Source organism: Meriones unguiculatus, chromosome 20 (assembly GCF_030254825.1).
Source record: "Meriones unguiculatus strain TT.TT164.6M chromosome 20, Bangor_MerUng_6.1, whole genome shotgun sequence".
Lineage (NCBI taxonomy): Eukaryota > Metazoa > Chordata > Mammalia > Rodentia > Muridae > Meriones > Meriones unguiculatus.
Window position 1 is genome coordinate 63,976,619 of NC_083367.1, and position 16,716 is coordinate 63,993,334.

Here is a 16,716-nt window from a genome sequence, read left to right on the forward strand (position 1 = left end):
TTTTAACCTTGTTTTACTTTTTCATTTCTTAATCAGTCTCTGTTGCCATCTGGGCAACTTCTTGAAGATCCAAGAATTTGCTCAGTTTTATCTAATCTCTTGTTAGTTTACCAGTAGAATTTCAAATTCCAAAACTTTCTTTTTCCATTTTTAAAAAAGCTATAGGTATTTTTTAATCACATGGCCCTATTTTTAAAAAAAGATTTATTTTAAAGTGTGTGCAATGCAGAAAGAGGAGAGACAGTTTTAACCAGGACAGTAATAGAGAGGCAGGTTGCAAAGAGAGAACTCTAAATGAGCCAGAGAATGAGAAGGATCCAGGAGACTAGAGCAGATTGCTTGAGTTAGTTTGAGGCTAAGCAGAGCAATTCAGGGGCCGAGAGAGAAGCCAGATTGAATAAGTCAGCTGGGAGAGGAGTTTGAGCAAGAACTGCTGAGTTGAACCAGCCAGCCCAGAGCTCAGAAAGAACAAGAAAGCATGAGCTTATTAAGCAGTAATTCTCAAAGGCTGAAACATTCTAGGCCTAGGTTATATTGTACAGAGGCTAGAAGCTTCCAGGATGAGGCCCAGGTTAGCAGACAGAGCCAGTAAGTATCCTATTTTTAAGGATGGCTTCTGTCCCTCTGAATGTGCACATGTGGAACTTCAGTATTTTAGGGGACCCTCGGTTAGGTATGCTGTTTTGTTTTGGGGGGAAAGTTGAGAAGTAGTTTCCCTTCTGTTGAAAGGAGAGCTCAGTTGGGGTTCCAGGTCCTTGCTTCCTGTGAACCCACGATTACCTCTCCTGCCTTTGAGCATTAAAATCCTATGTCCAGGCTAGCCAGAGCCAAGTAATAACCTGTCTCAAAAAAAAAAAAAAAAAAAAAAATCCACCCTTGGCCAGCACTGGAGTGAAAAAAATTTTTTTTGCTCTGAATTTCAACTTCAGAAACAAAATAAATGTCTGGGAAGTTGTGTCAGAAAATTTAGTTCTCCCAATCCACAGATCATCCAAATATTCTGTTGCCATGATAATCTGAGTTTCCATTTCAGAAACAAAATAAATGTCTGGCAGTTGATCTAAACCATCCACTTTTGACTACATCAAAACAGAGCATGGCTTAGATGTATTGGCTGTCCCTTTTCACTTGGTTCTAAGATTGGCACAGAGCAGCATGCAAATGGATGCCTGAATCATTTTATGTATTTTAAAAGTGAGATTCATTTTAGAGTTGTACACTTTATGATCAGTTAGACAGAAATGTTAAGACATTTCCTTCATGGTTTTTTTTTTTTTTCATTGAAAATTGCCGGGCCAACATTATGCTCACAGATACTTGCTTCACACATGCATTTTTCTCTACAGTTACCAAATACTCCAGGGAGTCTGAGTCATTTTTAAAGTGACCTGTTGACGATGGGGGGTTCTGGAACCCATGGCCTGTACAAAGGTGGAGGGACAGAAAGGAGAGACAATGGCTTTACCACATGGAGCAGAAAAGAAAGCCAAAGGAGAGAAATGCCTATTTTTTCTTTTTAATGTCTTTTTAAAAATTCTTTTTAAGAGCAGCTCAGTTATAGTCAGATGTTCTTTCAACTGTTTATTCTTGTCAAGAGTCAGATGAGTCAAGTGGCGGTGGCAGCTCACGCCTTTAATCCCAGCACTAGGGAGGCAGAGGCTGACAAATCTTTGTGAGTTCAAGGCCAGCCTGGTCTACAGAGAGTTCCAGGACAGACAGGGCTGAAACAGAGGAAACTTGTCTGGAAACAAACAAACAAAAAGAGTCAGATGAAAGAAACAAACATGATTATATTAATTGTTGGAATATTGAGTTCCAAAAAATATTCATATACGACCTACAACTCATAGACCACCTATGGGATGGTGCCTGTTAGTGCAACAGGAATTCACCAATCTTATCTCAGTACCAGGCCTGCAGTCCAGAGTAGCTGGTGTGTGCGATGCTGGGAGTCAGAGCCCTTTCCTTTCACACCTGGGAAGGGTCCAGTCCCAACACAGAGCCTGCCACAGGAAGGATGTTCAGTGCAGCCATGAAGGACTGGGGAGGTGTGCCTATGAACACACGAGGAGAAAGGGAAGGGACACATGCATCTGTTGAGATTCTGAGGTGTTTAACAGGGCAGGACATGAGCCTGTGAAGAGGCGCTTGATGAAAGCAGGATGAACGTTAGCTTCATTTTTACCTTCTCAGAGAGGAGAGTTGATTTATTCTTAGTGTGTTGTGGTTAATTTAAGGGTAGGGTCTAATGATGTTTATTATTAGCCCTATAATTATTACGGTGGTATTTTCTAACCTGCTATCACAATCAATAAGACACACAGACACCTGATAGATTCTAGAATAGCCTTATTTCACCTGGGGCATGGCAGATATGACCTCCTAAGCCATCTTTAACTGCTCAAACTCTCATCCAATCCATCTGCTTTCATTTCTATGTGGGCTGCTCCCATCTGTAATTCCTTAAATACTTGCTTATTCTGTCCTCTGGGCTATCTTCCTCCACCCCTGCCAGCCATGCGCTCCTCTCCACGCTTACCCACCGAGGCCTCTTCCTTCTTCCTCCTGTATCTCTCTGCTTCCCATGATCCTCCTCTTCCCAAAGCCTGAGAACCTTAGACACACTTACCGTCCTTCACCCTGCCCAGGTGTGTCGACATTTTATTATTAACCAACCAGGAAGAATTTCTTAGGCAAGGTTTACACAACAAGGACAGGTATACATGAGAATGTGCTCATCTGGGCAGCAACCAGATCGTGGGGGCCAGTAATCACCATCAGAATACATAGCACCACACCAAAGCCCAACATCAGCTCCTTAGTTCTGTAGGTTCCAACTTCGTGTGCATGTGTTCGTCCTTCCCTGTGGTGGGACACTGTGCATCCCAGAGAAAGGTGGCAACTCAAGGGACAGTCTGCCTGTTTCTCAGAGTCAACACAGGGAGGTCCCAAGGGAAGGGAGGAAGTGGGGAGAAAAGAGGAACCAGGAGATTGGATGTGAGTCCAAGTGAGGGATGCTAGATGGTGTCACCAGGGATGGGGAGATGTCAGTGATGACACAGTAGGAGATTGTTTGGATGTAGGGAATGAGCCAGCGGGAGGAGACAGGATGAAGGCCTGCTTCCTGGCTTGGGTAACTGGGTAGCATGCAATGAAGTTACCCAACGTGGAAAAGGCCGGAGATGGAAAAGTACTAGCTGGAGGAGAAGCCTTTGGATGAAGTCACACAGCCTCACTCACTTGACTCATAGTCTCGATCTCACAGAAATTTCCTGTGGAACCTACAAATTCCTTTGCCAGGAAACAAACAAACAAAATAGGCTTTTGCTGTTATTTATAAATGTAACTGCCAAGCATTTGCCTTTCTAAAAGGGTCCGCACACTTGGCTCCTTCTAGCTCTAGAGTACCTACCCTTGAGCAATTGCTGGGGTGCAGAAGCACTCACTAGAGCCAGCGCCTCCTTTTCTGTAGTCTTTGCAAGCCCGGGATTCAACATACGTTGGCAGAGTGGGGAGTTCGCTACTGAGATTTGCACCCCAGGGCCTTGCAGATGGCAAGCACTAGTCCTTACCACTGTTCTCTACCCAGATCCGGGACCTCATGTGTGAGTGTGTGTGTAACATGCTCATGTCTGTGCGTGGGTAGGCAGGTAGGGGCAGGTGCATGGAAGGGCTTGTAAAGGTCGGAGGTCAACATTGGCTGTCTTTCTCAGTCCTGGTCTAAGCCGGCTTTTTGAGACGGCTCTCTCACAGTGAGCCAGGAGCTCACCAATAGCTCCCCGACTCCACTTTGTGTTGTCCATGGACTCATGGGTATGGGCTGTCCAGCAGGAGTGTGCTCAGCCTACCAGACTCTATACCCTTGAAGAAAAAGAACTTTCCCTTTTCCTCTCAGTCGTGGGTGAGGGCTCATGAGCCCTTCCCCTCTCCGAGGTTTTTAAAAGGTAGGTACCGAGGATCAAACTCTGATCCTCATAAACAATCTACGGAATCATCTTCCAAGCCCTGCCCAGCGGTTATTTTATATGTCAGCTTGGCTAGGAGGCTGTAGTGCTCTGACGTATTTAGTCAAATGATAGTCTAGAGCATTGGTTCTCAACCTTCCTGATGCTTCGACCCTTTAATACAGTTCCTCATGTGGGGTGACCCCCAGCCATGAAGTTATTTTCGATGCTGCTTCCTAACTGGAACTTTGCTACTGTTATAATCGTAATGTAGACATCTGTGCTTCCCCACGGTCTGAGGTAACTCCTGTGAAAGAGGTTCTAGCTCTTGTGAAGCTGTTTCTCTTAGGAGTTACCAACATTTAAATTTGTAGACTTTGAGTAAAGCACACAGCTCTCTATGATGTGGACTGGCCTTCTAATCAGTTGACAGCTGTGGCCGAAAGACTCCGGCTATCCTCTAACAGGAAGCTCTGCCGACAGGGAGCGGGCTGACAGCACCCGTTCTCCTCTGCTTCTCTAGCTTGTAGTGTGTGTGTGTGTGTGAGTGTGTGTGTGAGTGCTTGTGTGGTGTGGTGTAGGTATTGTGTGTATGGTGTGTATGTGAGAGTGTGTGCGTGGTATGCAGTGTATGTGGTGTATATGTAGTGTGTGTGTGAGGCTGTATGGTGTGTATGTGAGTGTGTGTGAGTGTATGGTGTGTGTGATGTCTGTGTGGGGGGGTATGTGTGGTACGTGTGTGGTGTGTGGTCCGTGTATGAATGTATGAGCATAGTGTGAGTGTGAGAGTGCGGTGTGTGTGAGTGTGTGGTATATGAATGTGTGAGTGTGGTGTGTGTGTGAATGTGTGGTGTGTGTGTGTGTGTGTGTGTGTATGTGTGTGTGTGGTGGTGGTGGTGGTGCTGCTGCTGCTGGATCTTTGAGTGCACAGAGAAGAGCATGGGACAAAGAACCTTTCCCGATCGTTTCCACAGATGAGGAGGCAGCAGTGTGTGACTCTGAGAGCATTTGGGTGGCTGTGAGGATCAGTTTGTCCACGACACTGATAGCCCAGTGCATTTGACAGGATTCCATTCACGTGATTCCATTCACGAACTTTAAATTAGCCTCTCAGAGAAGCCCTCTTCTGTAGTAACAGGACCCTGATAGAGCTGTGGGCGCTTTCCTTTCCTGTATGCACTGCCACGCTGCTTCACAGGCCAGGGATGTGGGGTTCACAAGAGCCATCCGCAACCAGCCACGAATCACGGTTAGTGGAAACTTCCCCACATTTGGCATATGGCCTCCTCCCCTACTGCTCAGTGGTGCCGCACATTCTTATTTTTGGTGGGAAGCTGAGAGGATCGATTGTGGGAGCTGTGGAAAACACCAGCTCCGTTGACCCCCAAATGCTGTCACTGTGTCAGCTAGCTCTTCCTGATCTTTATTTTCAGTAGCTACCTTTTGACCTCTAAAATCCATATTAGTCAGTCTTCTCTAGGTGTGAGCGACTGACTAACCTGAATTCGCTTAAATAGAAAAGGGGAACTATCACATAAGAACACAAGAGTTTCATGGAGCCCCCGGGGAAAGAAACGCAATTGGGTCTCAACAGGGAAGTGGGAAGTCATTAGGTGTCCCTGCTTCGTGTTTTGATTTCCTCTGTAGTGTTTTATAAAGATTAATAAAATCAGGTGACGTCACCTGGGTGCTTCGTGCGTCCCACAGGAAGCCTTGGGAAAAGCCATTTTTCAAATCACTTCCACTCTACACACGAGGCGCCTGAGACACAGAGGGGGGAGTACCAGGCATCCCCGCCTCCTAAGAAGGGGCACACATGAATTTGCGGCTTGGCAGGTGGATTCTGGAGAGGGTCCCTGTAAGTTCTGCGTATTGAGGTGGCTCCAGGCTGGGGTGGCTCCCGAAGCCCTCCCTTCACAGCTGCAGGTGTTTGAACACTTTCAGGGACTGGGGGGCAGGAGCCGGGAGAAGATGGGGATCCCATTGGTGCAGCTGTCACTGAGGAAAACAGCCGAGGGAGCTCTGGCACCTGCTTCTGTGGAAAATTTCCTATTGGCAAAGCTCATGCCCCTTCGCCATGTGCATCTACCCACAGGGCCTGCATGGCTGCCTTTGAGGCATCTGAGTCCTGAGGCCTGGGCTACTGGAGTTCTCTGGGCCCACGGCTCCCTCAGTGCCTCCAACAGCCTGCTTCCTGTTTGCACACTCTCCATGCACTGTGCAGGGCATCCTTAATGTGACTCTCAGGCTGTGCACATCAGAGCAGAGGCTCACGTCTTGACCTGAACCCACCTTCTCCTCACAGGACTATCCTGTAATGCTCCCTGTCGTCTGAGAATAAAATTCTCATCCATCTGTCTGTCTGTTTGTTTGTCTGTGTGTGTCTGTTGCCAGCTACAGGGTTACTCACATAATTTAAAATTCATACAGCATCCTAATTATAAAACTAAGTAAGAATGAAAGGAAAGTCATCTGTGACAACCTACCATGTAAAGGTCAGGTTTCCCTGACTGCCATGTAAGGAAATGGGCGTTTGTACCTGCCTATCACAAGCGTTTATATTTACAAGAAGGAAATGACCAGAAACTTCTTTGTGGAGAAAGCACAGAAAAAGAAAGTGGAGGTGTAGGGATAGATGACAGGTCACAAGTATCTGTACCTGAGGAGAAGCAGGCTAGCCAACCGAAGTGACGGGGCGTGACAAAGGCAATGGCAGCCTGGGGGGCTTCACACCACATGTAGCATCAAAGTGTCTCACACAGGAATTACCCGGAATCTGTCTCCTAGACTGATCCCGTAATCAGAGTCACTGAGCTCTGATGATCGAAAGTTTCAACAGGAAAAGGGCAGAGAAAGAATTCAGAGTAGGGCTTGCAGCTCTTTCTGAGCTATTGTTGCTTAGACATAGGTTCTTAGTCAGAAAGCTCCGGAGAGCCAAAGAATCTCTCTCTCTCTCTCTCTCTCTCTCTCTCTCTCTCTCTCTCTCTCACATACACACACACACACACGTACATACTCACATATACCACACACACATTCTCACATACACATATACCACACATACATATATATCATACACTCTCACACAACACACATACACTCACACACATACCACACATATACACACTCTCACATACACCATACACATACAGACACTCCCCTACTCATACCACACACAAACTCTCACACACATACCACACATACATACAGCACACATCTCTCTCTCTCACACACGTGCACACACACACTCACACATACACGACAGGAATAAGGAAGGCAAGATTTCTTTATTATTGGTTTCACATGGTGTCTTATTGAGATTTGTTCTCTTGTACGCACCACTGTGCCCCTGCTGGTGTCATCTACCATGGCATGAGGGTGGTGGCCGCCCTCATTGCTGCCTCATTGCTCAGGCTGTGTGGTACCCAGGATCTCCTTAATAAAGACCGATGCCGCATCTTGTCTGGCAGTGTTGACAATCTCAGCAGAAGCAATGTTCCCACTGTGTTTGGCGTTTCCCTGAGTCTTTCTGTCTCTTGGTGGCTCCGTGAGGGCTTTGGCGCCCAGGGCAGAGACAGAGGGCACCCTTCATCTGTTCCTGTCTGTTCTGAAGGGCCAGGTTCACCGCCATCCTCAGACCTTTCCAGTCACCGGTTGCCTTGGCCCTGTCATCACCAACAGTTTTTGGAGAAAGACCCCAGGCACCGATCATGGGGGTCAAGGCAGAGGCGGTGTTGACTTCGCCTCTAGTGCACCTCTGGTACACAACTTTGGTCTCATTGGGGTTGGACCACTGGCCAGGTGGAGGTGGCTGGTGTCTGATGAACCCAGATTTAGGACGACCAAAGAAAGTCACACCACTGCCTCCCCTGAGCCCAGAGCAGATAAGAGTTATTTTGACTCATGTAACGGAGGTTTTGGGTTCTTTGTGTTATGGAAATATGCTTTTGTTTTAATCCCAAGTGTGGGATTTTAGCTGGGCTATAGTTTGTCCATGCCTGTCATGTGTGGGGCGTGATCTTTGCCAGCTGATAACGGCCTTCCACGTGCTGCGGAGAGGAGGGTGGTCTAGGACTCCGAGAGTATAAATATGAGAGCGAGGAAGAGACTGTGAGGTGTTCAGTGGAGGTCGGTGTGGTGTTGGCGTGTGGTGTGGAGCAGTTGGTAGAGACAGGGTGGTGGTTCAGAGCAGACAAAGGGAGAGAAGCGCTTCGGGGCACAGTGGTGGACAGAGAATGGTACAGAGCCCTAAATGAACCCCTTGACCCTAACTAGGAGGGAGAAGGAAAGGGTCTGGGCCCCCCTCCCCACTAACCTTCTCTCTTTCCTACTTAAGGTTGGGGGGTTGGTGGAAGGGAGGTAGAGGCCTAAACGCCCCAAATAAAGTCGAGTTTTAAACAAGAGCAACACCAGTGGCTTTCCGCTACAGGAAACTATGGGCCCCCAAACACCACAGCCTGGGTCTCTAAGTTGTGAGGAAACCCCACAGGTGAGGGAAATAATCAGATCCCAACTCAGGGCATTCAACTGATACTGTATTTCAAAGGTAGTCTGGTAGGAGAAATTCTGTCTTAGGAATTGTCTAAGGCCATCAAATGTTTGGATAAATGCCTTCCTATTGGGGGAACAATTTGCTCTATTCACTCTGCTGATTAAAAATGTTAATCTCATTTAAAAATCTCTGTCAGAAACACTCAGGATAATACAACATTTGGTTAAGTATCTGGACATCTTCTGGCCCAGTCTAGTTGATACGTGAAAGCCAGCATTCTGGGTCAGGGAGACAGTGTGGTACAGTGCTTGCTGTGCGAGTGTGAGGACGTGAGTGCGGATCCGCAGAAGCTTTGTAAGAGCGAGGTGTGGCAGGCTCTGTAATCCCAGTGCTCTTACAGTGAGGCGGGCAACAGAGACAGGAGATCTTAGGAAGCTTGTACAAGAGGGAACAATAAAGAGACCCTGCCTCAAATGAGGGGAGAGGCGAGGATGTCATCTGAGCTACGCTCTGTGGCATGCATGCATGCAAACACACACACACACACACACCAAAATAAAAAAGAAAGAAAGAAAAGGAAAGGAGGATTGATAAGACATTTCCAACCCTCCCACGAGTGGAGCTTTTACTGACAACACATGGAAAAGTGTCAGGGAGTCTGTGGTGTTTGGGATGGAGATGCTCCTGGCTCCCCAGGCTCCCAGAGAACAGCTTCCTCCCATCCCTCTCTGCACTGCAGGGCACAGAGCTCGGGCTGCAGACAGAGCTTCAGACCCAGCAGCCGCCTCCTTCCGCTCCTTCCGCTCTGAGTCTACTATTCCTTTTCCTTATTTACTTTATCTTCCTACTCATATACTTCTCCTTTGTTAATGTAGATTCTTGACACTTTGATAGTTTACTTTAAGCTTTTCCTTTGCCCAAATGTACTCATTTAAAACAAGATTTCCTGAAATTATCGCCTGCTTCAGCTACCTATCATCAGTTTGACAAGCCGTATTTTTGATGGTGTTCAGCTTGAAATGTTTTCTAATTTATCTTGTGATTTTTTTTGACTCAAGAGGTATTTGTAACAGTATTTTTACCTCCAAAATATTTGAGTTTTTCTTAGACATCTTACCCTATTGCTATTGATTTCTGACTTAATGGCTTGTCTTTAAATTTTCTATCTTTTCAATACATGGAGACATGTGTGACTCTGTGTGTGAGCTAGCTTGGTGAGTGTTTTATGTGCATTTCCTAAGGATGGCTCCTCTGCAGAGATTTGATATGAGGTTTTATTATTTATTTATCATAATATTTTGTTTTATTTTTGCTTTTTTGAGAAAGGATTTGTCAGTATAGCCTTAGCTGTCCTGCAACTAGCTCTATAGACCAGGCTCGACACAGACTCACAAAGATCCACCGCTCCTGCCTCTTGAGTGCTGGAATTAAAGGCGTGCACCCCCACTGCCTTGCTATTATAACAGTTTATTGATTCTGATTTCACGCTAATGTTTTGGATCATAGTCACTTCATCCCCCAGTTCCTCCCCATAATTCCTCCCATATCCGCATCCCCATTCCCCTCAACTTTGTATCCTCTTTTTTCCCCCTCTAATAACTTGCTGACTCCAATTGGTTCTTCCTGTATACTCATTGGTATGGGTCACAGTCTGGAGTATGGCTGACCAACCAGGGGCCAAGTACTAGGTTTTTTATAACTGTCTATTATGACGAGGTACTGATTACAACATTTTGATCTTAACTATTTTTGAGGGGTGCCAGTTCCCTTTTGCTTTCTTTGGGGCTTTTCTGTTCTCCCAGTTCTTTAGATGACTGGTGTGAACCAGGCTTCTCTGTTGTGTCATTGCGGCCATTTTTACTGTCTGTTGTATGAAGAAATGGATGCTGTCACTGTGCTTTCTCATGCCCTGGCCCCTTTTTAGTCCTAAAATGTCTCCTCACCTTGATGCTTATTTTGCCTAAAAGTTAAATTCGGTGCCTCTATTTTCTCTGTAGTTTCTTTGGCCTGTGTGTCTGTGCCTCACAAGTATCTCTCGACGGTGTAAGCAGGTCTTACTCATCTGCTTGTGTGCTTAGTTTCCTGTCCCAGATTTGTGTTCTAACTGCCACACCTGAGGCTTCCCTCCTGTTTTTTCCTTGTCCTGTGTTGTTTTTCAGAAAATATCTCAACACTTAAATCATACATAAATAACATCTATTCTTTCTGCCTTTCTATATTTTTTAGACACTATCCTGAATTATCACAATGTAGTTCTTTAATTTACCCCAATCCACTCAGGAAATAATGCTGTGTAGCGTTCTATATCTCATAAGCATCTAATAGCAGCATGCTTCCATATGTGGCTGTTGATGACGCAAGAAATGTTTCCTTTGTCATTGAGATTTCTGAGCTGTGACTCTAGAAATCAAAGTGACAAAAGGCAGATCAGCAAGAGAAAAGCAAACAACATATTAACGCATGCTTCGCAGAAAGCCAGCTGCAGGTAGCTCAAAGAAATGGTTAGAACTGGAGCCTTTTGGGGACTGTGACACACAACAGAAAATCTTAAGAGAACTAAGAGACAGGTGAGGAGGGAGCCTGGCTCCTGTAGGCAGAAAACCTGGGGATAGGAGCAGCAGGAAAGGTTATCTTAGAAAGTCTCATTTTCAGGCCTATCATGGTGCTTGGTTTCTTCCTTGCTGTCACAGGGCTCCTCCAGAGGGGACATAAAGTGTCCTGTGAGCTCAGACCTTCCTGCTGTTCATCGGATTAGGGAAGCCCCGGAAGGGTGCCTTCCTGTTTTCATTTGCCTCCAGCTCAAAGGATCACAGTCCTACGACAAGGCAGCATGTCTGGGGGTGATGTATACTGATCCTCTACACTACACACATGTGAATGAGCAAGGGCACACACACAGACACTCACATGCATGCATGCACTCACACATGCACACACACTCACATACTCATGCACACACAGAGGCATGTACACACTCATGCAAACATATTCACAAAAGCACTCACACACAGAGGCACACCCCCACACACAAACGCTGACACACACACAGAAGCGCACACACACAGGCACCCAGGTTCACATGTTCAGGAATGCGCGTACACTCACACACAGGCACACACATAGGCACACCCATACACTGACACACACATAGGTGATACACCCACACACACACACAGAGGCACATACACAGAAGGAGTTACCGCTGTCAAGTCTCTACTTCCAGCCAAGCAAGCTGACATTTTCTGCTTATAAAGTATGGAATTAGGGAAATTCTTTCAAGAAAAACAAAGAAGCTGCAGGCTACACCAACTATCTTTGTCATCTCAAGACTTATACTCTTCCTGGTGACTTAGTCATCACGAGAGCCCATTTCCCACAGTCAGCCTTTCCCAGAGAATTTGCTGAGGAATGAGATTCATCTGCTGCAGCCAGGAAACATGCTCTGCTTCGGGGGAATCACATGAGCTGGACCAAGGCTTCCTCTGGAGGACCGGACGATGGCAAGCAGATAGCACCACAAGACCACAGGCCACCCTGAAGGGGTCCCAGCTGGACCACTGAGGAGGGGTGTGCTATCCCCCATTCCCAGTGCTCTGTGGCCTACTCACCAGCACCCTGTATTGATGGTAGGACTCGGGCAATTCCATCACTGAGTGTTTTTTAACCTTGAAAACCACAAATAACATCAGGTCGGCCTATCTCTAATACAGTGTGGGTCTCTGTCTTTTCGATGCACTCTTTCATCTTCACAAAGTCCTGAGTAAATAGCATGTTGCTCTGTGTAAAGCACAGGATGGCCATGACCTGACAGCTAGGGCCACAGCTCCAGGATACAGGTGAATAGCATCTCCAGCAGACGTCAGCTTTAAGGGGAGTGTTTATATGCTGTGGAAGCAACATTGCCACTAATAACTGATAAGGGTAGGAGTCGGTGTTCATGCTTCTCAGTGGTCTAGGTTGTGGGACCTTAGTGAAGAGATAAAACAAAGACAAGAGGCTCAAGCCTGGGGTAATGGCGCACATCTTTAATTCCAGCAGTGGGGGAGGTAGAGGCAGGAGGATCTCTGTGAGTTTGAGGCCCTCCTGGTCTACAAAGTAAGTTTCAGGTCAGCCATGGCTGTTATAAAGAAAAACCTTGTCTTGAACCACCACCACCATCACCAACAGCAACAACAGGAAAAGACAAGAGGATCAATTAAATCTGACTTTCAGGTAAGTGATGATGAACATTTTAATTCACATTTTGACTATATGCTTATGGGTATTTTGCTTGCCTGCCTGTCTGTGCACTTCAGGAATATGTTGAGTGCTGAAGGAGTGGATATCCAGAAGTAGATATCAGATCATCTGAAACTGGAGTTACAGGCAGCTGTAGGCCACCATGTGGCATTGGGAGCTGAACTTGAATCTTCTGCAAGAGCAGAAGTACTCTTGTTTTGTTTTGTTGAGGCATGGTTTTTCTGTGTAGCCTTGGCTGTCCTGGACTCACTTTGAAGACCAGACTGGCCTCAAACTGATGGAGATCCACCTGCCTCTGCCTCCCCAAGTGCTGGGATCAAAGGTGTGTTCCACTGCCGCCTGGCACAGCAAGTATTCTTAACTGCTGACCTATCTCTCCAACCCCAGTAACTTTTCTGTTAAATGATGTTTCATGCAGAGGTCGTGGGGCAAGCAAAGCATGCCCATTGTTTTTCTGTCCCTTCTCTGAAATTCATGCCTAACTGGGAGCACTGAACAGGCTGCTCTGGGTCTCCATTCTGTGGTGACAAAGTGGACCCAGTTCTGGCCCTGGAAGGCCACACTCTAGGCCATGGGAGGATGCTCATAAATCCCTCTTTCGGAGGATGGAGGCACGCCCAGACACAGGCCGCAGTCACGAGTCACCTGGAGAGTCACCAGTGATGCTTGTGAAGTCTTCCTTCTGAAGCACCTAGGAAAATAATAATTAGCTTTATCAGCTTCCTGCGGGGTGTGTGCTCTAATTATCCATTAACTAGGAGACACCCTGTTGAGGTTTGCTCTGCTTCTTCCGCCTTCCTTCTCAGTGGGGAAAACTGAAGGGCCTGACTCCCAGGCTGTCCAATGAAGCCCACCAGGAGCAGGGGACAGCTCCAGGCTAGGCCTCAGTGTCCTGAATAATAAAAAAAACTGCTGGAGGTATCAACAAAACATTGATCAATGACATAGAATTGAAGACCCAGACATAAATCCACACACCCATGAACCCCTGAGTTTTGATAAAGAAGCCAGAAATACATACTGGGGAAAAGATAGCATTTTCAACAAATGGTGCTGGGCAAACTGGATGGCTACATGCAGAAGAATCCAAATAAATACATACTATTCGCCTGCACAAAACTCAGCTCCTAATGGATCAAAGATCTCAACATAAAACTAGAAACATGAAACCTGAGAGAAGAAAAAGTCAGGAACAGCCTTGATTTCATTGGCACAGGAGAACGCTTTCTGAAGAGAACAACAATAGCTCAGGCGCTACAATCAACAATTAATAAAAGGACCCTACAAAATTGAAAAACTTCTTTGTGGCAGAGGACACCATTATTCAAACAAAGTGGCAGCCTACAGAATAGAAAAGGATTTTTAACAACTCCACATCCGATAGAGGGCTAATACCCCAAATATATAAAGAACTCTAAAGATTCAACATCAACGAAACACATAGCCTAGTTTAAAAATGGGAGTACAGATCTAGACAGAGAATTTAGAGAAAACTTAAGTGGCTGAGAAACACTTAAAGAAATGTTCAACATTCTTAGCCATCAGGGAAATGCAAATCAAAACTACTTTGAGGTTTCATCTTACACCATCACAATAGCCAAGATCAATAAAACAAATGAGAGCTCATGCTGGTGAGGATATAGAGTAAATGGAGCACTTATCCATTGCTGGTGCGACAGTAAACTCATACAGCTGTCTATGGAAATCAGCGTGGCAGCTCCTCAGGAAGATGGGAGTTGATTACTTCAAGATCCAGATCTATCTCCCTTGGGCACACACCCAAAGGACACTTCATCCTGCCACAGAGACATTAGGTCAACCATGTTCACTGCTGCTCTACTTATAATAGCCAGAAATTGGAAACAACCTAGATGTCCCTCATCACAAGAATGGATAAAGAAAATGTGGTACATTTACACAATGGAGTATTACTCAGCCATTAAAAAAAATAACATCATGAAATGTGCAGGCAAATAGACAGAACTGGAAAAAAATTATGCTGAGTGAGGTATTTGGGACCCAGAAAAACAAATGTGGTATGTATTCATGTATACACAGATATTAGCTGTTGACACAGATACAATCTACAGAAACACAGAGGTTAGGTATAGAGTAAGGGGATGTGGAGGGATTCTTGGATCTTCCTGAGAAAAAGAAGTAGAATAGATAGTTACTGATGTATGGGGGCAGGAGCTGGAATGGGAGGATCAAGCGGGGGAAGGGGGATGAGGGAGGGAGTATGAGAAGAGACAGCTAAAACTAAAGGCTATTTGAGGATAGTGTGGAAAGCTAATACAGGAGAAGCTTTCTAACGTATGTACATATATGAAGGCAATCTAAATGAAATAACCAAGCAATGGGGCAGCACATCTCTTGTCACAAAATGAAGCTTCCAGTACTGGGAATGGGTTGTATTTAACTGAGTTGTTGGTCATGGGAACCCCCAAATCCCTAAACAACCCAGGATGTTGCCAAGACTGAACTCCACAAACCTATGGCAAGGCCTTGTTACTGAAGACAACACCTACACAACTCACTGAACATGGAGAAGTCAAGCTGGTACCTACACAACGGCTTTATTTCTATGTGCTAGTGTCTTTGGTTTAGGAAAGCACTCTGGGCACTATCAAAGGGAAAACAAACACCTACTCACCTACAAACCCTTTGATCTTCAGGTGTACGACCTTCAAATGTGCTAGAGCAATGGTGGCACAAAGCTTGTGGGAGCAACCAACCAATGTCTGATTTTATTTGAGGTCAACTCTCCAAGATGGAACCCATAACTGACACTACTCACCAAGAACCAGAAACTAGATAGCCCAGTGACCTAGGTTAAACCCAAATAAAAGAATGTAGCAACAAAGTGACTCCCAATGACATTCTGCTTTACTCACAGATGAGTGCCTTGCTCAGCCATCATCAGAGAAGCTTCCTCCTGCAGTAGAGGGGAACAAATACAGAGACCCACAGCTGGACAATATGCGGAGAGGAAGACACCTCTGAACATTCAGCCATAAATGGGATGTCTCCATTAAATCCCTCCCCTCAGGGCTCAGGGAACCCAGTGGAAAAAGAGGCAGAAAGAAGTTAAGAGCCAGGGGGATAGAGGACACCCAGAAAGAAGGCCCCCTAAATCAACAGAATCAACACATGTGGACTCACAGAGACCGAGGCAGCACACACAGGGCCTGCACCAGATGGGGCCTATCCATGAAGGGAGAAGTGGGCACGTGCCCTCACCCCTAACTCAGATGCAGGCTTCAGTTGATAATGACTTTGAAAACAATAAATTAGTTTTCTCCAAGGGAATCTCACGGGGGAAACATACGACTCTCAAGGCAAGACTGCGTTTGGCCAACAAATAATGAATTCCATAGCATCTTTGAAGGTGCCTTGTCTCAAGGTTGTGTCAGGGCTTTAAAATTTTTTATCTTATTTTTAACTTTTATTTTATTTATTTATTTCCTTTGCGTATGTATTATGACTTCCAGTTTAAGTTTTTATAGGATTCCCGAGTGTGTGAGTGAGGGGATGTCTGTATTAGTTTCTTGTGCCTTTTCTTAGGCACTTCTGTTGTTTGTTTTATCCTATTTCCATGTGTTAGTTCTATCTTATTTTATTTTATTAATATATTTCTACGGAATAATATATCCTGTTTGTTTTCTAAAGTGAGACAGAAAGGAGTGGATCCGCATGAGAGAGGAGGTGAGAGGAACTAGGAGAAGTAGAGGGAGGGGAAACCATATTCAGAATATATTATATGACAAAAAAAAATCTATCATCAATAAAAGAAAAAGAGATATTCTGTATAGTCATTTTAGTGGCTTTATAAACAGTCTTTGAATAATCAGCATCTCTTTAGATTTGAAGTTTTAGTAATACATTCTCTTTTTCCTCACTGAAATGCAGGCATAGATGTTGTCTTGCTTAAGGTTTCATTGCTGTGAAGAGACACATGACCAAGGAAGACATTTAATTGGGGCTGGTTAACAGTTTTAGAGGTTGAGTCTATTATTGTCGTTGTGAGAAGCATGGCAGCAT

At 45.4% G+C, this 16,716-nt stretch overlaps 1 protein-coding gene across 1 annotated transcript in view; it reads right to left on the reverse strand.

Moving 5' to 3' along the window:
• Positions 1-12,436: 12,436 nt before the first annotated feature.
• Positions 12,437-16,716, reverse strand: part of Zdhhc14 (zinc finger DHHC-type palmitoyltransferase 14) — a 285,920-nt gene continuing 281,640 nt past the window's right edge. The window contains exon 9 of the mRNA XM_060373221.1: positions 12,437-13,366. Coding sequence (XP_060229204.1) covers positions 13,310-13,366 — 57 coding nt within the window. The 3' untranslated portion in view covers positions 12,437-13,309. The remainder of the gene's footprint in view (positions 13,367-16,716) is intronic.